Consider the following 22,121-nt stretch of genomic DNA (forward strand, 5'->3'; position numbering starts at 1 on the left):
GACACCCTCGCTGTATCGACCCCTGACCCTCAGGTCTTTGTTTCCACAGCACACCCTTTTGCTGTGGGGCATGAGACAGGGGCGGCAAAGTCAAGCTGCAGGGTTGGAGCCTGTGTAATCGGCTGGAAATGGCAGCTTGTTTCCAGACCCCCCACCTCTTCCTCCTCCTCTCCTCCTGCAGCAGATTTGTATACTCCCCCTTGTTTGGGCTGAAGAGTAGGGTGGGTGATTGGGGTGTGGGCGGAGAGGCTAGTCTCGTGTGAAGTACATGCCCAGGCGAACATCCTCTCACTAGTTTTGTTGCAGATAAAGTAACATCAGATGGTTTCAGACATGTAGGTGTGTTACAGTAACAAGAATTGTTCCCAAAACATCCCACAGCTCCAGACTGTTCATGTGATATGGTCACGCTCAAATGTAGCATGAAGCAGCCCTGAGACGCCACAGATGACGACATATAATGTAAATAATTAGCAGAAAATTAAAAATTATTTTCTCTGTATTGCAGACAAATCATTAATTCCACCTGATTTGATCCAGCCACAGAACATTTTCTTTTAATCATATCATTATGGTCTATTTTCTGTTCACTGGATGCTTGAACACATTGATTATGACAAGACACAGAATCCCAAATGAGCTCTTGATATTAGCACCAGATAGACTCTGACACCAGCCCTATATATATTATAATTTTATGTATAATACCACCACAATCCAGTTGCCCACTGATTGCTCAAAGACATGGCTATAAATCATGCAGGGTTCCTTTTATTTGGAGCAAAACTACTTTTATCAAATCAAGCACAGTAAATGGAAAAAAACAAAATATGTTTTAAAAAAGTTTTTTAGACGGACGGACAGATATAGAGTGGACGATATGCATCTAAATTATAGCAAGCTTATTTTTTATTTTCTGACCTAGGGTTAACCCACACAGAGCTCCCAAACCTCTATTGGTGCCAGTTCACAGCTGATGCCAGTATGCAGTCACCTGTTAACCTGGGTTCAGGTTCCACTCTGCTGCATCATCAATATTGTTTTCAGCCTCTCTGTGTCTGTCCCTCTCTCTCTCTCACTCTCTCTCTCCCCCTCTCTCTCTTTCTCCCTCTCTCTCTCTGTGATTGTTAGGGGTTGCACACACTGTAACCTGAGTTCAGCCATGCAATAGAGAGATGACATGACGCCACCAGATAAGGTGTACAGGGCTCTCTGACTCTCCCACCCCCCTTTCTTTCTCTGTCCCTCTCTGTCTGTTTCTGTCCCACTCAGACACACACACACACACACGGGTACCCCCTCTCCCTCCCTCTCTCTCTCTCTTACAGGTAATCTATACCTGTGCAGTTGTGATAAGCATGTAAATGAGATCTGCCGCCTTGTGTCTCACTTTCTGCTGCAGCTTTTTTTCTGTTTCTCTCACTCTCTCTTCTCTGCAACCTAAATTAGCCCTGTGTAAAAATGTAAAATATCACTCGCTATGTCTATCAATGCAACAATGCAATAAAAACTACAAAAAAACAAGCTATTTTTTGCTAAAATTAACAAATGAAAAATGTCTGATTTAATTAACTTTGACCTTGCAAAATTTAAATATAGATTGAAAAATCTATATTTATCGTGGACTTGATTCATTTAGAACAGTAGACATCTATATTTATGCCACTGAACTGAGGAATTAGTTCTGCCATGTTAAGAATATTCCGCTTTATATCACGCTCACATGACTAATTTGCTTGATATAGTTGGACAATGAATGCAGAGCTACTCTGTGGTGTTAAAATAACATGAGAAGGTTTTGCCTCTTTTTTTACGCCCCGCCCTTTGCTTTCAGTACCTTTCCTATCAATTTAATTACAGAGTTGAAGGTCAGGGATATAGGAATCCAACCTTAAACATTATCTCCCTCAACTGTATCTGTCTGTCTGAATCTTATAGCGCTTGTGATACTGATGCCGTTTGATTGACATGATAGCTGGTCAGCTGCCGTCCTATCACATGTGTGCAGCTGATTACTGTCCTGTAGTAACCAAAACAAAGATCTTTTGTGAGTGTCAACATTGTAATAAAAGAACTGAAGATTCAGGAGATAATTCAAGTGTCTCCTTCCTCACTCTCTCATTGGTAACTTATTTATTGTAATGTTCAGCTGATCTTTAGCTCTCTCTCTCTCTCTCTCTCTCTCTCTCTCTCTCTCCATCCGTATAAGACAGAGACAAAGAGAAGATTGCAAACCTCTGTATCACATAGTGATGTGGAAATAACATTTGGTAACTACCATGAAGGTCCGTGGCCACAGGTGAAGGTAAAGCTATCAACCCGAGTGATACATCAGAACTGACACTTTATCAGATTGAAGATGTAATGTTAGCTGATTACCGATTGGAAGATAGAGATTCTGTGAGGTGGTTGAGAGCAGAGTTAAAGGATACACCAAATTGGTTCAAGTTTGATGTCAACATTTTAAACATCCATGATTGCCGGTTAAATGCTGACTTTGCCCTATGGATTATCCAATGTCACTGTAGTGTAATTTTATGGAGACAAATGTAAAAAGAGGAAGTAATAGATGGAAAGTATAGTGCCACTTCAAATGACCTTATCTCTAAACCCCTACAGAGGTAGACAGAGGTGACATGGTTCGTGGGAGAGAGGGCGTGTGAGTCTGTCCACCACAACCCTGTTATGATAGTTTGGGTCAACACTGTGTGGAGGAATTTGCATGTCTGGCACATGATGTTTCTTCTTGCTTGACTTTGTTTGTCCTGCAGCATGGAGGGCACACAAACAGGATGTGACTATTTTGGTGACTTAAATCACATGGTTAAAATAGCCTATTTATAGTTCATTTGAATTTCCATTTCCATTTTGATTTTACTGAGTGACTTGTTGTAGCAATGCTAATATTAAACTTTAGGAGGGTACTAAGAAAATCAAGTTATACATTTGTGGCACTGTACACACCAACTCCACACAAAGAAGCCGCTCCCTCCTGCTGTGAGACCACAGTACTCACCACTTGACAAACGTAGATACAAATGCCCAGGATTATTGTATTGTAAATAAATCAGTCTCTCAACAAGAGAAATAACCTGTATATGATATAATAGAATAAGAAGAACAAGTTCTGTTTTTGATAGAACTTCCGTTTCTTTAGTAACTATCTCCAAAGCAAAGTAAAATTCCCACAAGGAGATGACTGGTATTTCCCTCAGATTTTAGGGGGGAATTATTTAATTCCCCCAGTGTATAACCCGGCTGTAAATTCTGCTCAGAAACACTTCACCCAGTCACAGCCTTGGTGGCAGAGCTGCGTAAAGCCCAACAGGATTGGTTGTTTATGTCAACAAGAAAAAACAGCGTCACTTTTCACTCTCCGTGATCAGAGCCTCACGGGTTCTCAGGTTTTCCCCCAGGGAGGCTGTTGTTTGGCTTTCACAACAATGAGCTCATCGCAGAGCACCCCTCAACCTCCACTGACACACACACACACACATGCAGCACCTTCCCTCAGCATCAAGGCTGGAGCTGAAAGAGGATCCAGAAGGCAGCACTGGGCTTTCATTTCAATCCACAGTGTGCAGCCTCAGGATGAATACATTCTGGTTAAAGACACACACATGGACTTGGAACAATCTGACATTTTTATAACAGTTAATGTATTCACACATAATGTATTCTTACCTTGTAAATCTGCACGGAAATGTGCAACACCTCATGCACAAATCACTGCAGAAAATCATATGTCTATTTATCTGCTTATATTAAAATATATCTGAACATGACCTTGTACAAAAATATATTGTTGCATAACACTTATTGTTGTTTGTTTATATATTTTCATGGAAAGACCAAAGCAATTAAGAATTTCCATAGTTACTGGAGCCATGCATGGGAATGTACAGGAAAAACTCCACGGTGTCCAAAGATTTGGCCTGTGTTAGGGGAGTGAGGGTAGACATACTGTTACACCTTTTATTATCAGTCTAACTGGTGCCAGTCTCTAATGCTCACACTGACTCCATCCCCTTTATCTGGACTGTATACCTTATTTGTATGTCTACAGGTGATATAATGCCACAGGTACAGGCTCTGGTTGCATGATCCCATCAAGTGATTAACAAATCCTGTGTGGTCATTACTCAGCGTTCTGCCTAACAACAGCACAACTGTTTGTTTTGACTATGTCCACTGAAACTGGGTCACAGGACGGTCACTTATCTCTGTTTGTGTGTGTGTGCACATTGGTGTGTGTGAGTGTACAGAAATGATACATTCAGATTAAAACAGCATGGGTCAGGTATTTACATTAGGTATTTACTGATATTTGCAATACTTCTATAAATGGTTTAGAAATGGAAAAAAAGTTTAGTTTAGTGTTCCTCACTTTTTTTAATTTCTCTGGTTTAATTTCCATAGGTTCAATTATTTATAATTGAAAACATCTTAAATAAATTATTTAAATCAAAAATTACAACATTTTTTAAAATCTAGGATTACATAGTAATTCCCTAATGAAATTTCCTCTTGGAAGGAGTTCTAATATATACCTCTTTTTTTCACAGTTTGCATCATCATGGTCAATGCAGTTCTTTTCAAACTTCTCTTTGGAACTCATGTATTCATATAAAATATTAATACCAGGCTAAATCTCCATTTTTCTATACTGACTTTCGAAAAGTATGGGTTACAGATATATTGTAGCGTTTATAATGTAGTATGTAAGAGCTGTGTATTCTAGGTCAGGTTCGTCTACTGAGTGCTACCGCTATCTTGTGGACGCCTTTCGAATTACATTTGATTTGAAACACTTAGCTCCTTTTGTTTTTTTACGTTTGTTTACGGTTGTAAAATATCCATTTAATTGTTTTATTCATACAAAATAATCCTAAATTAAAGAAAGGAACGAAAAGAAATAATAAATAAATAAAAGCGTCGCCCAAAATGGGCGCTGTGTCTTTAAAAATTTGGATTAGGCTCTGTATTTTGCAGGAAGTTAGCAACAGCCAACAGGAAGCCGAATAATAAGAACAGTTTGAGGTGCAGAAACTGGCAAAGACCCGCGAGTCCAAAATAGTATTGTACTCTTTGTACGACTCCTTTAAAAGGTAAATAAAAAGTTATATTTAAACGCCAGTTTTAATTTAACTCGCCGTTTAAATATACGTCGTCTAACGCTATTAGCAATGTGACGTGTTTGTACTGTGCGGTTGATTAGGCGCCTTTGTATACGAGCAGACATGGCTCGGTGTGCTTATTAGTCCTACAAAGCAGAGCAGACACAAGGATCACTGTCAGTCTTATCGTTATAAAGTGTATAATCCTAAAAACATCTTACACATCTATTTTATGTTTTTGCTATTTGCTACTGTGGCTCGGTGGGGTGGCGTGGTTACAGTTTCACGTGCTGTGGTTCATATTGGTATCACAGGAAAGATTGAAGTATTTGGCATGGAGCATTTATATACGTACATGGACCCACACAAGCTTATTAAGACTTGATCTCACCTGTGAACACAAATCTGACACCTGGTCAAATTATTTGTCATTAATTAGTATGTTTTTTTAACGAATAATATTTTGGTAAAAAAAAAACGAATTAAATAACCTGTCATTTTTAGCACACACTTAAAAAACCATGAAGTTAGTCAATAATCTCCTTAAACAACCTTTGATACTGAAAACAATTAGATTGACTTTTTAGAGTATGTAAAACTACCTTCAGTTTCATTACTGTAAAGTGCTGCGTTTCTTTTCTCATGTCATTAAACTAACTGGGTGGACCATGCTTTGGATCCTTTGCAATGCTTTATAACTATCTGGATTTCTTTTTTGGTTATGTCATTTCTTTGACTTAAGTGTTATTTTATGTGTATTAGTATATCATGTGTCCTAACACTTAATATTATTATTATATGATTATTTGTGTCTACATTAATCTCAAATGCATTATGAGGCAGTTTTTCCAAATTTAAAGTTAAGCCATATGACAGAAATTATTTAGGATCATTGTTAAGTTGTTCAGGTTGTCCTCCACATAATTTTCATCAACACTGTTCTAATTCCAGGAGGACTGCTTCATCTGCTAGCTGTTTATAGAGAAATTTCAAAGACAAATATGGTAAGTTACAAAGAAAAAACATTTAAAGTACTGAACACAAAGTGCGATTTTTTTTTTTTCATGCTTACTTCGGTTGTTAATTCCTGATAGGACACACATTTCTCCTGTTTACCTTAATGCTTTCTTCCTTTACTATATGACAGTCTTCAGTTGTAGATCTCAAGACCAAGGAGGAAAAAGATGCAGAGCTGGACAGGCGAATAGAAGCTTTGAGAAAGAAAAATGAGGCTCTGGTCAAAAGATACCAGGTATGGAGATATGAGCTGAAATGTGTAACTATACTTATTATGTGTGGACACCTTTAAATAAATACATCATTATTTAAGTATTAAAGTATTATCAAGAACTTATTGTCTTTCATTGTCATTGAAAGGATGACACGGAGTATATTTGTGTTCTGAAAACATGTTTTGTGTCACTTCATTATTTACTTGATCTTAAAGGAAATCGAAGAGGACAAGAAGAAAGCAGAGCAGGAGGGTATCGCTGTGACCACACCACGGAAACCACGTCCACATGAGCCAGAGACGGACAGGAGGAAGACGGAGAAGGAAAACTTCACCGTTACAGTTGATCTGTCCAAACCGGCAGGGGTAAGAAGTGCCACCCCTCTAATTTCTGTGATGTACTGTGACTATTTTGTATGGCCCATTCATTTTGAACTGCCCTCTGCAGGAGAAGAGAGTTGTGAATGATTGGAAATCTGGACCCCCTCGTGGTTCCAGAAGCTCTGAGGATAGTGATGGCCAGAAAGGGCAAAACGATGGTCACAGTCCCCCCAGAAGGACAGGATCAGGTAGACTCGGTAGAGGGGGACAGAGAGGAGGAGGAAGAGGAGGTGGAGGCGGAGGTCGCCAAGAAAGGAGAGAGGGTGAAGTGAGGACTCCCAGAAGTGGAGAATTTGTAGAATCAGCAGAACAGAGACGCAGAGGAGGAAGGAGAGGGAGAGGAGGTGGAGGTGGAGGTGGAGGCGGAGGCGGAGGTGGAGGCGGAGGTGGAGGCGGAGAAGGAGCAACACCAGGTGGCATCGACAGAAAATCCAAGGTACTCTTATATCCACAGAGGTGTGAACTATGATTGAACTGACTGATTGATTGAAATGCCCATGTTCATGTTCATTCTGTTTTTGTTACAGTAATTAACCAATGTGTCTGTTAACATTGTCTCTGTTTATTCTAACACAGGAGTGGGAAGAGAAGAGGAGACAGAACATAGAGAAGATGAATGAAGAAATGGAGAGAATAGCCGAGTACGAGAGAGGACAGCGGGTATGACAAAACTGTTTCATATAATTACGTATCTATATTCAAAGATTGTCACCTGATTTGTAGTTGCTCTGCTTTTCATAGTGTCCAGTGCTGTAATCTTAAAATGAAGTTTTTAAAACCAATGTCTTCCCTTAGGTGGATGGTGATAAACCCATACGCAACTTCCTGGATGATCCAAGACGCTCTGGTCCAGCACCTGACCTAGATCGAAAGGACGGCAGCAGGAGACATGTGCGGAACTGGGGAGGACTCGACTTTGACAACGTTAAGACAGGAGCTGAACTGGAGAAAGAGTGGACTGTAATTAATGTTCTTAAATATAATTGTGACAGTTTAGTTGTCAAAATGACCAGGCTATTGTTTCCTGACCGTTTGATATTTCTGAATCCTCTCCTGTCTGTATAGAGTCGAAGGCCAGGACCCAAAGGTTCTGTGGACATGACGATGTCAATGACCGGCCGGGAGAGAGCAGAGTACCTGCGCTGGAAGAAGGAACGTGAACAGATTGATGAGGAAAGACTAGCTCGCCATCGTAATGCAACAGGCCAATGGAGACGGGAGTGGGACGCCCAAAAGACGGACAACATGTAAGAAGGGAGAAGGGGATTTTTTTTTTTACTGAGATTGGATAAAACGTTTCATGTTTCCCTCCATGTTTATGCTCCCTGTAGTGCTTTTGTTTTTACCTCTAATGATGCAGAAGACTCAAAAAATTAAATGAAAGATTTGGAGAAATATTGTGATTCATTTAGCCAACATATTTATTACATATTATTTCTATTTTTAAACCTTAAATATAATAGTTTGTGGATCAGCTCGTAGTTCATCACCAAATATTTTCCATTATCACATGAACTTAAAGAAATTAGCCTTTAATATGATCTAAATGTGCTCTTAACAGCAATCACCACTAGTCGGCTCTCTAGTCCCGTTTACATGTTGCCATTTTAGGTAGAATAGGTAATCTAAAAATAAGTAAAGTAACATTGATTCTTGTTGAAATTTAAAATAAACATCAATAACTTTGCAAAAACACATCTCTGCTGTGAATCCTGAATACTGAAGATGGAGACAGAGGAGGAGAGGGTGACAGCCAGGGTTTGAACACATGTCATCTTGGATAAAGATTATGACAGAGGTGTGAGAAGGTCGCACTGTGTGTGTGTGTGTCTACATCGATGTAACCCAGTGCTTGCTTTCACAGGTTCAAAGAGGACCCAAATGTGGCTACGGAGGGCGTCACATCTGAGCCAGGCAGCAAGAGAGGCAAGTCCACAAACACACGTACACACACGTACACACACAGTTTTAATCTGCTGTCACTGCTGTGACCCCACACCTGTGATGACGAGGTCAATACCAGACATCTGCTTGTCCTCTGACCTGTGTCTGTCTCTTTGTTTTTGCCGTCATGACACACACCCACATGACACACCAAACCAGCTTCATAGGAAACAACACACTCCCTCCTTCAGCCAATTAAGATCCTGATGCAAATGGAAGTTGATTTAAGCTCATTATGTAAATACTCGCTGTATTTCCCCTGTGTCCAAATCAACCTCTCAAGCTGCGGTGGAACTGACCTCAGAGCAGTTTCACAACAGACCCAGTCTTTTTCCCATGTGGCCCAAAGTTTCACCTCCAGTTAAGAGTACAAGTTGTTTGTTTTTAATGTAGAATGTTCCTTAAGGATTCTTCAACGTTAATACTTTGGAACAAATTAGCCTACAAATAAAACATTTACAGTGGGTAGTATCACTGGACAGCAAATTTCGTTTAAAATTCCATGTCTATAACCAACCGTCCCTGCTGTCTCTGTCTCTGTTTCTTTTTCTACAGTCCAAAGACAGATACATCACTGTGTTTCATGATTTAGTCTTTTACGTATATAGACTACAATAAATGTTGTTTTTCTAAATCTAATTGTTCTACAGCTCTGATGAGTTAAAAGTGGGTCACACTAACCAAACCTGTTTTGGAAAAAAAAACCTTTATAAGGAAATGGATCTTAATGGTAATTAGAAATTTTATAAATGCAAACACACTGACTCCTTGGCTATGTGTGTGTGTGCGTGTGCGAGCGCATCTGTGTGAGCATCTGTGTGTTTCTTATTCAACATTTCTAATTTGTAGAGTGACTGCAGTCTCCTCTTCACAGCCTCAGGCTCCTCTGTTCCATCTGCTCATCTTCATCCTCACATTGTTTTGTTTTTTTCCCCCTCACTGATCCCTTCATTTGTGCCTGTCACTTTCTCTGACCTTTTTTTTTTATTTTTTTTTATCACAATTCCCCTTAAGCTCTTATTCTCCTCCCTCCTCCACTGGAGCGTTCCCTCTCTTTACCTTCTGAATATCGTTCCTGTCCTCTCCACAAGAGTATTCTCATTCTCTCACACCATTTTGGTTTTTACTTTACTTGTTTTTTTCATTGCGTCTGGTTTCCTCATTCTTGCATTTAATATTTTCTAGCATTTGCGTAGAGTTTGTGCTTACTTTTAATCCAGAATTAACTGAAATTCAGCAGTGATTTATTTAAGGGAATGTCCACAGGGGACACATCTGAAGGTTAAACTGTTTATCTGTAGCATTTCATGTGTTCACCAAGACTTTGGGACGTGTGATCATCTCCAGAGTCCAATTGGGTTTTCATCATCACACTATAAATATTGACTTTTGGCCTGTAGAGCCCCAGCTTTAGACACCAGCTGTTCACTGTTGATAAAACTAAAACTCTTTGTGTCATTATTTGTGTCTATTATTATCACTTCATGTTCATTCAGGTGAAGAACAACAACAACAACAGGTCTCGTCTGTTTTCTCCACCTGTTTCCTCTTAGCTGGTTTGCAGATGTTTGACTTCTGGACGCAGCAGTCTGTGGAGTCCAACTACGACATACATTTAGATTTAATAATTTTATGTCTTATTTGTTGAATTTTAAGATCACTAAGATTTTAACACGTGTCTTTCACTCTAATTGTCCTCCACAGATGACAGTAAGCGGCCACCTAAGGTACCCACATTTGGTGACTTCCTGTCACAGGGCAGGACGCCGGGCGGTCGAGGGGACAGGAGCAGAGGGAAGGGCCGAGGACAGAAGCCGAGCTACAGGTACTTCATGCACGACTCCTAAAAATATAAGGTTCATGTTTAGACACTTTTCATAGTGGTGTTTCACCACAATGACCAGACAATATCATCTAAGCATTTGTAATACAAGCAAATTAATATAACAATATTTAAAGTAACAATAAAAAAGTGTGTTAAATATATATATGTACTGTATATATTTCATTATTTATAGTACAGTATAGTAAAAATTGTTGAAAGTGCAGTTCAGCGATTATTTAATTATAAAGGAATACAATACAAGGAATACATTTTAAATTATAAATAACCCTAAATTAAATGATGATCAAGCAAAAAAAATCCTAAAGCAATTTTTTTTATGATTATATGATTTCAATAAATACTCTAACTGTAGTTATGGTTGTAGTTCTCAAACATTAGTCTCGAAGTGATGTGATGTTTCACTGACTCAGACACTTGACATATTCAGACATGCATTGCTTTCATTGTTGTTGTTTTGACACTGATTAAAATCTGGGTTGCCTTGACAGCATGCATGACAACCGCTGGGAAGGAGACAAAGAAGAGGAGAAGGAGAAAGAAAAGGAGGACAAGCCAAAGAGAGAGGAGAAGACAAAACCCGCTAAAAAGGAAGAAAAACCCAAATCCCCTACGACCCAGCAGGTAGAGCAGAGGGGGAGACGGTGACACATTTCCATCATTGTCTGTTCTCCTACTGTAAATTAAGAAAAACAAACGCTGCATTTATTCAGTTATTGGATGTTTTCACAAAAACTCCCCACTGTATTTCACATCAAAGGCATTTTTAAACAGCGAAAAGCTACGTTTTCAAATTACAAATTCTCCCAGCTTTTCTAGATTTAAAACCCTTCACTAAGAGTCAACATTACATAATAATGGCCAGTTCACTTAATCCTTGTAATCACTGTGTTCATGTTTTTTAGGTGGAGGTGAGTAACAAAGATGGAGAGGAGGATGAAGAGGACTGGGAGGACGCTACCAGTGATGAAGATGAAGAAATAGAGAGCGACTCGGAACACGGTTCTGAGAAGAAAGACACGGTGAAAGAAAAAACAACCAAGAGCAAAGACCACTCCCCAGTGTCTCCAACGTCTCGCTCTGGACCGTCCTCTTCACCCAGCCCCAAAGAGCAGCGGACTCCCAGGCCCAAGGTCTACATCCCTCCTCCATCTATGGCTCAGGACTCAACTGAGGGAGGAAAACCGCTCAGCCCCTTCTCACCACTGGACGGCCACAGGCCGGTGACAGACTGGGGGGAGGAGATGGAGATGGTGTCGCCACGGAGCAGCATGGGAGGTGAAAGTCCCCTGAAGCCCTCCAGCACGGAATCTAGTCCACCCCAGAAGAAGAACCAAGAGGAGGAGCACAAGGAGGAGGAGAAGAAGGAGGAGAAGAAGGAGGAGGAGAGGGAGACAAAGAGCCACACTTTTGTATCCACTGAAACTACTGAACCAAAACTGGAAGACAAAACTGGTGAGAGACTTGTAATCAGTGATGTCATCATACACTGGAGTTGATGTAGTTGGGCGGGGGGTGGGGGCTGGGGGCAGCTAGCTTAGAAGGCTAATCTATAGTGTTACTTCCATCACCTGCTTGTGTTAACATGTCAGTTGCGTTAATTATCATAGATATGCTAATAGATATTTTTGACCAAGAACGATTTTCACAAAACCAACCAACGGGCCACATCGTAAACCCATAAAGTTTTTTTTTTAAGCTAACATGCTCAAAAGGACAAGCGTCTGCCTCAGATTCAGCCCTTTTATTTAATTTAGAGAATCCATTAACCTATGGCCACATTATAATGTGGGCGGATCCAGCAGCAGAAGATAAAGGTATTAATGAAATATTCATGCACAGTTCTCTTTTATAGAATACTGTCAATACTGGTTTAATCTTTACTGAAATGTTAACTTGGAGCATTTACTGGAAATTAGATGTCCTCTGTTTTCTTCTGATTTTTTTTTCTCTCTGGTCTTTCCTTCCATTTGTCCTTTTTTGTCATCATACCACCACCCCCCTCCCCTCTAAGCCACAGAGGTTTCTTCTCCTTCTGAAACGGTTGAGCCAGAACCAGCGTCTCTGCCCCCTGACACTGTGGCTGTCGTGTCAACTGATGCCGTACCCTCTGATATTTCTGTACAAGATGCCCCCGTCATCAGTGATGCTCCTGTGTCAGAGAACCAGGAAACACCTGCTCCTCCCTTGAAAAGTAAAGCAAAAATAAAAGAAACATAACCTAATCTACATTAAATTAGCTTCAGGAGCTAAGCTTAAGTTCTCATGATGACAGGAAACAGCACGACGTCCCTGTGAATGTTAGACAAGATTTTAAAATACAGAAATAGTTTGAGATTTTTAAGAAAAAACTTTTTTCTCTATCTCTGTTTCTTTCGGACAGTAGATGAACCAGAAACAGCTCCCTCTGCTGCCGACCAGGAAACTGAGCAAGGCACACCTCCGGCTTCACATCAAGCAGTGGGTAAAGATGAGGAGACGGTGCCTGCTGAGACCGACGCTGACCCGACAGCAGCAGCTGAGTCCTCTGACCACACGTCCTCAGGTGCGGTTCTTATCAGTGGCTTTGAGACAGTAATGTACTGTAGGAACTCCCCTGTGTATTTCTGACTGCAGCTCATGGCTTTGCTTTACTTTTTAAATCCTCCTTGTGAAATGTGTGTTTGGATTTTTGTACCCAATGTATGTATATGTGTGTGTGTGTGTCTGTGTGTCTTTTTTTGTTTCCTCCTCATCTACATGACTAACGGTGATAAAAGGTTTTGTAGCATGAGGAGGATTCACACTTCAAATGCTGCCTGTTGCTGCTTAATCTATTTCAAGCCTCACTGCTGTCACTGCCTCCAACCATTCAGGACCTCTCCTCCTCCTCCTCCTCGTCCTCCTCCCCCTCCCCGTCCTCCTTCCCCTCTTCCACCTCTTCCTCTCCTCTCTTCTCCTGGTTCTCTCAATATAATGGACTGAAAGCACTTCTCCCACTACCTCTGTTTTGTCTCTCCTCAGTTTTGAAAAATCCTTTTCGATTCCACAGTTTTGGTTCTTTGATGTAAATTGCTGCATGAACTTACACTTGCTTTACAAACCCTGGTGTGTGGCCTGTTGTTTTCCTTTTTCTGTCTTTTTTTTTTGTCTGTTGTTTTTGGTCAGAAAGTAAAAGCATGATTGACTGCATAATTATTCCAGTTTTTAGAGATGATCTGGGTCGACTGCTGACACGTCCCCCGTCTCTTGATGATTTTTTGACCTTCCCCGTCTTCTCTGGTCATGTTAAATATTGACTTCCATTCATTTTCCCATTACAGCGGCTTTGAAAAGCATTTTAACTTACTGATCTTTTCTTTACATGTAAAACTGTGGGAAAAAAACCCATTCAATCCTGTCAAACAAATATTTTGCTGATGTCATGTCCACGTACATCATGTTTCTGTCAACCATTAGTCTGAGCATCCGCTCCTCAGCACATCGACCCTGAGTGAGAACAGAAAAGTCTCTCTTTGGTTAGAATTACTGTCATTGGGATACATCACCACGTCTACTCTGGTTTAAATGAGCCAAATGGAAATCAAACCACAGACTACAGGAAGTCACATTAGCTGCCTCTGTGTCATCCACTCAGTCTGTGGGCGTAGCACTTTGGCTAATTGCTATGTTTTAAAATAAAAAGAATCAATTAGTTTTCAATTAGTCTGTTCCCCAGAAAGTCTAAAGTCTATAAAACCAATTTGGTTTTCCCCAGAATCTATAAAAGTTTTGTTTACTCTAAAAAGGCTCACACTCTATACATATATTTAATGTTTTTTCTTCCGATTCTTTACGATTTTAAGAACTAAGACTTTGATATATGAATATCTAGACAAATAAAAACAAATTCTAAAACAAATCTTATCTACACAACCATCTCGCTGGTCAATGAATATCTAGACAAATAAAAACAAATCTTATCTACACAACCATCCCGCTGGTCGCCAGTGGTACTGCACCCAATATATACTGTGTGTATATATTTATATATACCTAATGATAAAGTGAAGTATCATGATGAATTTCAAAAATCCAGTGTGTTGTTTGTGAGGCAGAGCAGATCTCAGATGAGCTCATGACTGAGGTCAGGGTATGGCTCCAGACAAACACACACACACACACACACACACACATACATCTGACTGCGTGATAGTGTTACAGTGTTAGTTTCAGGGCGGAGTCCAGGAAACGAGGAAAATTGGAGGCACAATTAAAGATTTTAAAAGCTTTTCAGAGGAAACGAGCTGCAGCCTGTCGGACAGTCAGAGCAGATGTGTTTGATGTCTGATTGAATTAGGTCGGACGACGCCTTTCAGGCTCCAACATTTGAGTGTGAGCAGAAGAACGATTGAGTTCATTCTACCACCAACAAACACCAACAAAATACAAACAGATTTCCAACAATAAATTCATATCAGGTCACAATGATCTTCAATTGGCTTAATGTTAAAGTTTAAACCAATGGGTTTTTTATTTATCTTTTAGTGTTTGGTTCAATTAATATTTGCATTATTTGCTGTTGTCTATAGAACACTTGAACTTATATAAATATAATATTTCAAACAAAGGAAAGTAAGAATAACAACGTTCTAACGGATAAAGGGAGAATATTAATTAAAGCTTGATTTTTATATAAAATGATTCAAAATGAAAACTGAAGGAGAAAACAGACATTTCCTTTGTAAATAAAAAATTGAACTTGGCAGCACGAGCCCTGGAGTCGACACAGGACATTTTAATTAATTAACTTCAGTGCTTCATTCTTAATTACCCTTGTTGTTTCTAAATCATTTCAGATTTAAAAATGATCAAATAATATAGAATACCAGATCCACAACATATTCAGGATGTGAGGCAAATTATTTATGCCATTATTGATTTATTCCCTGTTGGGTTAATTGTTCTATTGATCCTGATTTTAAAGTGAAGCCTTTGACATTTTAGGAAATGCACACGTCCTCGTTTCCATCAACTCGTTGATAAAACATGCCGACGGCGTCTTCTCAAAGTAAACAAGAATGAACGGCATATTTAGATCCCGCTGATCCATTTGTTGAAGGTTGATGTAGAAACTGAGGTGTAAAAAAGAAAATCAACAGTCGTGTGCAGCCGTGACTCAAACTAAAATCCTCCTTAAAAATTGATCTCCCTCTGAAAATGGAATGAGTCAGACTTTTAGTGCTGTATAAATGGTTAACCTTTGCATCTTCCAGCTGGGTGTCTGTAGCTCATCTTCTTCCTACACCAATCGGCCTCTTCACAGGTCAACAGGTCAGGGTTTTTAAAGATGGGAAAATGAAACAGAAATAACCACATAACTAAAATAGGTCACTGCAGCCCATCCACGTTACACCTACTTTATCTTCTTTTGTCATCGCAATCTTCCTGATCATTCAGCTCAAGTCCATTTTTATTATATATGTTATTATTATATGTTTAGTCCAGATTCACAAAACACATTTTTAGCAATGGACTTTACAGTTTTAAAGTCACAGTTGAAATTTAACATGAAATGTTAAATTTTAAGACCAATTTAACAGGAGAAAAATGAAGAACAAATATATACAGTCATGTTCACACTAAAAGTCACACACTGACTACAACATTTTTGGAAAGGTGGGGGGGGACCTTGAACTCAGCACTTCTTCTTCTCTGCTTCTTCAGAAAGCAGACTGTAGCTGTGCTTCTATAACGTTTCGTCCGACCTCAGCGTTTTTTGTGAGGAACTCCAGGTTTTCCTATCCCACTGGTATTGGCTCCCTGTCAATCCAGGTTTGCCGCAGCAGTTTCCTTACATGACCTTTACTTTACTTTACACTGTGTCCTAAATGTAACAAACATCCCACAGTGTGTTGGGTTTAAATAGAATTGGGGGAAGATCCGATTTTTTGGAAAGTGCGGAAGAGCCTAATGTTTGATTTGGTTTGTCGACGGCTTTGATTGGCTCTGCCTCATCCTCAGATTCATTGTATTGTATTGAGGTTGTTAAACCTGCTGATTTCAGACCTTCGAGCTCAGGAAATGCAAACACACATTTTGCAGCAAGATGCTTCACTATTGATTATTGAGGACTAAGCAGGTGATTATTTCTCCCATTCAGCAGCAGAGAAGCTGAATGGGCATTCCAGAGTCTCCTGAAGACTCCCCCTCAGGGCCCTGAGCTCCAGATTGTGCACACGTGTCTGCTTCCATGATTTCCTTTGGTGGAAAAAGGGTAGAAACGTGACATGTAAAAGCGATGTGTTTGCCCCTGCACCGCTGCATCTTCATTTTTCCTTATGTTTGTATCCACAGACTGAAGCTGCGGAAGTCAAACACTCTGCTCCGTCTGAGCCTAATGCAGAGATGAGAGGAACGGGGGAAACGTTTGAGCAGCGCCACCATCCTCTTCACGGAGCGGCTGTCACACATGTAAATACATTTGAAGGTCATTGAAGAGGGACGTCTGTCAGATCTTTATACCAGTGGAGTCTGATCACCAAAACTATTGATTATTACCAATATATCCAAATAGACATATCACAGTGTTGTGAAACAGTGTTTTTTTGCATAAGTTAAAACTCTGTCCTTTGGCACAAAATTATACAAAACCAAAAGTACAGTGTTGGTCTGACTATATCCAGACTTTTCACAACACACAACAGTGGCAACCAGTCAGTTGTTGATCACATCAACTCTGAAGTTTTGTTGCCGTCCAATTGCAAATGTCAGGGAACAAGGTGTCGGCTCTCGCTTAGTCTACAGACCCAGGATTCACTTCAGAAATATAAATTAATTTGCCACAAAGACGGTAAAAATGAATGCTGAGCCAACGCTAGAGCAGGGGTCAGTCATATTCAGGCCGAGGTGTTAGATGGAGCAGGGTCTCCCCAAAATGTATGTTTTATAATGTTGGGTTGAACATTGAACTGGGCCTCGTGTCATGTAGAAATGTACCTTATTATTTTTATTTCAATGCTAAACTACACAACAGATACACAGATACAGGTAGTGATGTTGTTGGGGGTGGGTGGGCCGGGGTGTTACGTCCTTTTGAAGACAACTGCTCTACAAGTAAACACACCTTTAAATCATAAGTAGCATAATTACTAAGTCCTAAATTTTTGGTGCACTCAGAGAATATGTCGTGTCATTTAATCTCCTCAGTGACTCAGTCATAACGTGGGATTATTGTGTCTCCAGACAGATTAAAAATGTTGTTTAGTCTGTGCTGCAGTCCAAACATTGAAACACCTGACATCACCGCTGTTCTGAACACACACTAAATGTGTCATCCTCTGTTTCTGAGCAGGTCGACCCGTGACTGTGATGTCATTTGTGAACAGAGCGGTCATAAAAGCTTCAGTCTCTCTGACCTTTGGTCTTTCAGCTTTAAGTCCTGTGTGACTCTTCTATCTCAGTTGTTTTGTATGGCAGTATTAGTCTGCGGGCTCCACTCTGCAGCCTGTTCAACCCTTGGGTTTTTATGTATCGAAATCCCTTTGATATAGACCTCTTTTAAACACTTAATGTTTTATTGTTCGCAGAGCTTTATTTTAAATTTAGTTGAAGCTTTAAGTGTCATTTAAAGCCATTTACGTTAGATTCACATTTTACTCAGACAGAACAATCTGTGACCTCTTTAAAACCTCCTGCTCAGACACCGGCTCTGAGCAGTCGGACCGTTTGTTATTGCAATCCAGTGTCGCAGAAAATATAATATTTTCCGTTGATGGATTCTGAGCTGCAGTCCATTTTTTTTCTCCGTCCCTTTCTTCTCAGAAAACACCGCCTGTCAAACAGACAGATTGTTTTATAAACACAGGGAAAATAACTGTGACTGTGATTGACTGGTGATGATGAATCTGAGTGGGAACAACTGACCAAACACAACGGCAGTTACTGAAAGACCTCAAATGACTCAACTTGGTGATTAGTCAGTCAACTAAGACACATCTCATTGGTCAACACTGGACCAGGTATTTATGTATGTTTGAATTCGGCAGATATGTGTCACAGCATCAAGAAACCCCAAGAGGTTCATTTGAGAAGTGCAGATTAATTCAACACACAAACACATAGACCCTTCAGCCTGTTCCTTGAATGCTGATTTTTGACCCACATGTTGTCATCGATATGTTTAGATTTTTGATTTCTCAATCTCCGCTCACAAAAGGCTTTCGTTTGTTTTGGTTCTTTGAGTCCGCTGTTCAGTTACCAGACGCTTCAGTGGTTTCTTTGTTGCATGAAGTCTGATGTAAATTACAGGGAATGCCTTCGATGTAAGAGGAATCTGCAATATGTACAGTTCTGGAAGAAAACATTCCACAGTTGTGTCCCTGTGCAGAATGTAGCCTTTGAGCTATGAGAGAAAAAAAACAGTTTTCCACATGAATGTTTGGATGACAGAGTGTATTTAAAGGTAGTTATTTCATTGTACTTTACTTTCTACAATGTTCTTCAGGAAGTTGCTGCCATGATTTGCTCTTCTTGTTGTGCAGCTGTGTTCATGGAATGATCAGGACAAGCATGAATCCTCAACCGTAGCTTTTTACAGAGATGTCTGTCGGATGGAATCACCGTCAGCTGTAAAGCCCGTCGGTGCTTTGTTGTTTGTTTTTCTTAAATTAGTCAATAAATATGTTTCTCTGATGGTTGGTGATTTCTCTCTTTGTTGTTGTGGTCGTTTCCATCAGTGATCCCTAATCGCTGTACCGCAGCACATTAGGGTGTGCTGTGGAAAAGTATCCAGTTACACTGATGCCTCGAAGGTCACCTGGAATTCAAATGGGGTCGTCTGAAATATCTAATAATTGATTTAAAAGAAAATACTGATAAACAATCTTTTTCCACTAATTGTTATTCTTTTTGACTGGGATGGGTTTGGACTACAGTCTACTGAGCCCATTAATGGAACATTAACATATTCCATTTTGTGGTTCCTGACCCATTGTTTTAGTACCGACTGGTTTGAAATACATTGATTTTTTTTCCCCTGATGCTGACAGCATGATTAACTGCTGAGGTCTAACACGGGGGGTGCGGGGCGGTGGTGTAGGAGAGGTCACAAAACTTTTGATTGATTTTTATCATTTTTATATTCTCCCCCTCATGTTCTCTATGATGACAATATGCTCATGTATGTACTAATAGGCCATCTCTGGTTCAACACACACAATCATCATGCCGTACTACCCTGTATAGTATGTCAGCTAAAAAAAAAAAGCCCTCAAATAAGAAATGTAAGATCTGTCTTATATTTGAAAAGCATAGAATTAAATGTAAAACATAAAAAAAAAACACTTATGTAGAAGTATAAATAGTCCCAGGTCTCTGGTCCATCTCTCCTGTTCGTGGGGTCCTCGGCCTGAAAACCATTGAAGACCCCGTGATTTACTGTGTATGAGAGTGGATGCTGATGAAACTGCTCTGCTCCTGTTATTTATTGCATGATGTGCTCTGTAGTGAGTGTGATCATATAAAAGTGCACTCTTTGTCCCCCCGCCCCCCCGCTGCTGCTGCTGCTGCTGGTGTGTGGTTGTGACCTTGGCTGCTGCAGGACAGGAAGATGAATGTTCCTCACTTCATCTCCTTCTGCTTCCATCACAGCAATCCAAAATGGTCAGAAACCTCACACTGCTCTGTGTGACTGCAGCTGCAGCTCCGTTTCCACACAGGAAGCTTTTCGACCCTTTAAATGCTGGATCACAGTGTAGTCTCCTCAGTCTGGGCTGTAGGCTGTGGGCTCTGGGCTGTGGGTTGTGGGGCCGAGGTGAGCAGCTGCTCTGCTGCATGATCCCGGACAGAAGCTGAGATGATGATCATCTGTGGATGAACACTGCTCTGCAGCGTCTGCTGCTGCGGGACGTTTGCTTCAAACAAACTATGACCCAATCGTTAGGTGCTGCGTACTTTCAGCCCCTCCTCATCCCGAGCAACGTCAAGTGGCGGAAAGATCCACCGGAAACCCACTGAGCCTTAACGCAAAATAAGAGCACGAAATGTATTTCTAAGCTGTATTAGACTGTAATTCAAGATTTTCTACACACTAACTTTCACCATTAAGGGATTCCCAGTGTGCAGAGAAGAGCCTCCACAGGGTTATGTTTCCATTGCTTTGTCTGAAAGCAGGGAGGATGTGATTTGTGTTTTAGACCACTCATCTGCTTCTTTAACCTGGGCAACAGCAGTCAGATAGTCCCTGCTCTGTCTTTTCGTAAAAGAGAGATCTGTAACTCCACACTCCAAAGCTGTGCAGAGAGAGAGGACGGTCTGGGTGTTTTAAATAAGAAATTCTGTAGGTATTCTTTTTTTTTTTAATCCTTCACTTCCTGTCTTCTCTATTCACAGTAAAATATATCTTCTTATGAATGAAATAGTAAATTATAGTAATGTTTCCAACTCCAGTATGTCAAATTATTCAAAGGATGTGTAATTTCACTCTAAACAAATATTATGATTTTGTCCTGAATATTGGAATTATACATGTTGAAATGAAGTATTAGAAGTGAACACACTTCGAATAAATTAAAACCGAGCACACGGGATCTCGAAACCGAAAGAAATTCTACAAAACCCCATTTTCGCCGGGCCAACAGGACGCTTTTATTTTGAAAAGTCTATACGGAACTCATTTCTGTGACTTTTGTGATCTTGACAGCGGTCCCATCCAGCTGATGCCAAGAAAAGCCTCTCAGAGTTCAGTTTGCCCGGTGCGCACAGAGGACTTTCGCTCTGCAGGCTCCATCGTCCTGCGGACACGACAGCGGACTGCAGCGGGACACCATCAGCTGTGCTGCGGGTTAGACTGCCGCCTGGAGCCGGTGCTGTCCGGAGCAGAGGTGCGTAGGGTAAAAGAGGAGGGGGCTGCTGGCTCTGCTGCCTGTACTCACATGAACACACCACAGTCGGCGGATGAAGACTCGTTGGCTCCTGTTTCTGCGCTGATCCCGAGATGAGAGCAGCGGGCAGGCAAGTCACCGTGCGCGCGGAGAAACTAAACGGAGACATGGAGCGGAGGCCGAGCTATCCTGGTGAACTGCGGGCCAAACACGCCAACATGTCCAGCAAGGTCTGGGTGAAAGTGGCGATGGCCATCGCTTATTTCCTCTGCGTGTCTGTGGCCGCCTTCATTCTGGTCATCTATTACGTGTTTTTCTGGATACCGGACCAGCAGTACCACAACAGTACCAGCAGCGGCACAGAGGCGCCGAACCGCACCGAGTGCGCATCGAGGTTCGGATGACTGGAGCAGGCGCACAGGGAGCACAGCTGACAGAAGCTGCAGAGACGCCGCTGCGTCCAGAGTTTGGATGCTGACCTGAGTGGGGGCAGAGGGGGCAGCAGGTGTGGGCAGCAGAGCGGTGCATGCGTGCATGGAGGATCCAGGAGAGAGAGAGGGAGGGAGTCACTGTTGTTTTCCCCAGCTCCACTCACAGCAGACATCTGAGTTAATTTTTGTGATTTCAGTTTTTTTTTTTTCTCGTCAAGCAGGTCAAACTCACACGTATGACGTGTTTCGCTCTCAACATCCCGATATTGAGACATACAGTATCTGTTCAAATTCATTTTCCATTTCAGGATAGAAAAATATTTCCCTGTTTGT

The 22,121-nt window shown here is 40.9% G+C and overlaps 1 protein-coding gene across 7 annotated transcripts in view; it reads left to right on the forward strand.

The window, feature by feature from the left end:
- ccdc9 (coiled-coil domain containing 9) overlaps window positions 1-20,801 on the forward strand; it is a 23,562-nt gene extending 2,761 nt beyond the window's left edge. The window contains exons 1-17 of one of the 7 annotated variants that reach the window (XR_003049514.1): window positions 4,962-5,108; window positions 6,069-6,121; window positions 6,265-6,369; window positions 6,565-6,714; window positions 6,797-7,165; window positions 7,306-7,389; window positions 7,525-7,689; window positions 7,795-7,976; window positions 8,594-8,655; window positions 10,378-10,498; window positions 11,008-11,140; window positions 11,422-11,971; window positions 12,531-12,710; window positions 12,900-13,061; window positions 16,638-16,750; window positions 16,832-16,948; window positions 20,126-20,801. Coding sequence is in view for 1 of the 7 variants with exons in the window: in XM_017032130.2 (XP_016887619.1) it covers window positions 6,119-6,121; window positions 6,265-6,369; window positions 6,565-6,714; window positions 6,797-7,165; window positions 7,306-7,389; window positions 7,525-7,689; window positions 7,795-7,976; window positions 8,594-8,655; window positions 10,378-10,498; window positions 11,008-11,140; window positions 11,422-11,971; window positions 12,531-12,710; window positions 12,900-13,061; window positions 16,832-16,836 (2,271 nt within the window). In the remaining 6 variants the exon portion in view is untranslated. Of the gene's footprint in view, window positions 1-4,961; window positions 5,109-6,068; window positions 6,122-6,264; window positions 6,370-6,564; window positions 6,715-6,796; window positions 7,166-7,305; window positions 7,390-7,524; window positions 7,690-7,794; window positions 7,977-8,593; window positions 8,656-10,377; window positions 10,499-11,007; window positions 11,141-11,421; window positions 11,972-12,530; window positions 12,711-12,899; window positions 13,062-16,637; window positions 16,751-16,831; window positions 19,174-20,125 lie in introns of those variants that run through there. The other 6 variants (XR_003049513.1, XR_003049516.1, XR_003049517.1 and 3 more) reach the window with 6 other exon arrangements.
- The last annotated feature ends 1,320 nt before the right edge of the window (window positions 20,802-22,121 follow it).

Source organism: Cynoglossus semilaevis, chromosome 4 (genome assembly GCF_000523025.1).
Source record: "Cynoglossus semilaevis isolate Cse_v1.0 chromosome 4, Cse_v1.0, whole genome shotgun sequence".
Classification (NCBI taxonomy): Eukaryota; Metazoa; Chordata; class Actinopteri; order Pleuronectiformes; family Cynoglossidae; genus Cynoglossus; species Cynoglossus semilaevis.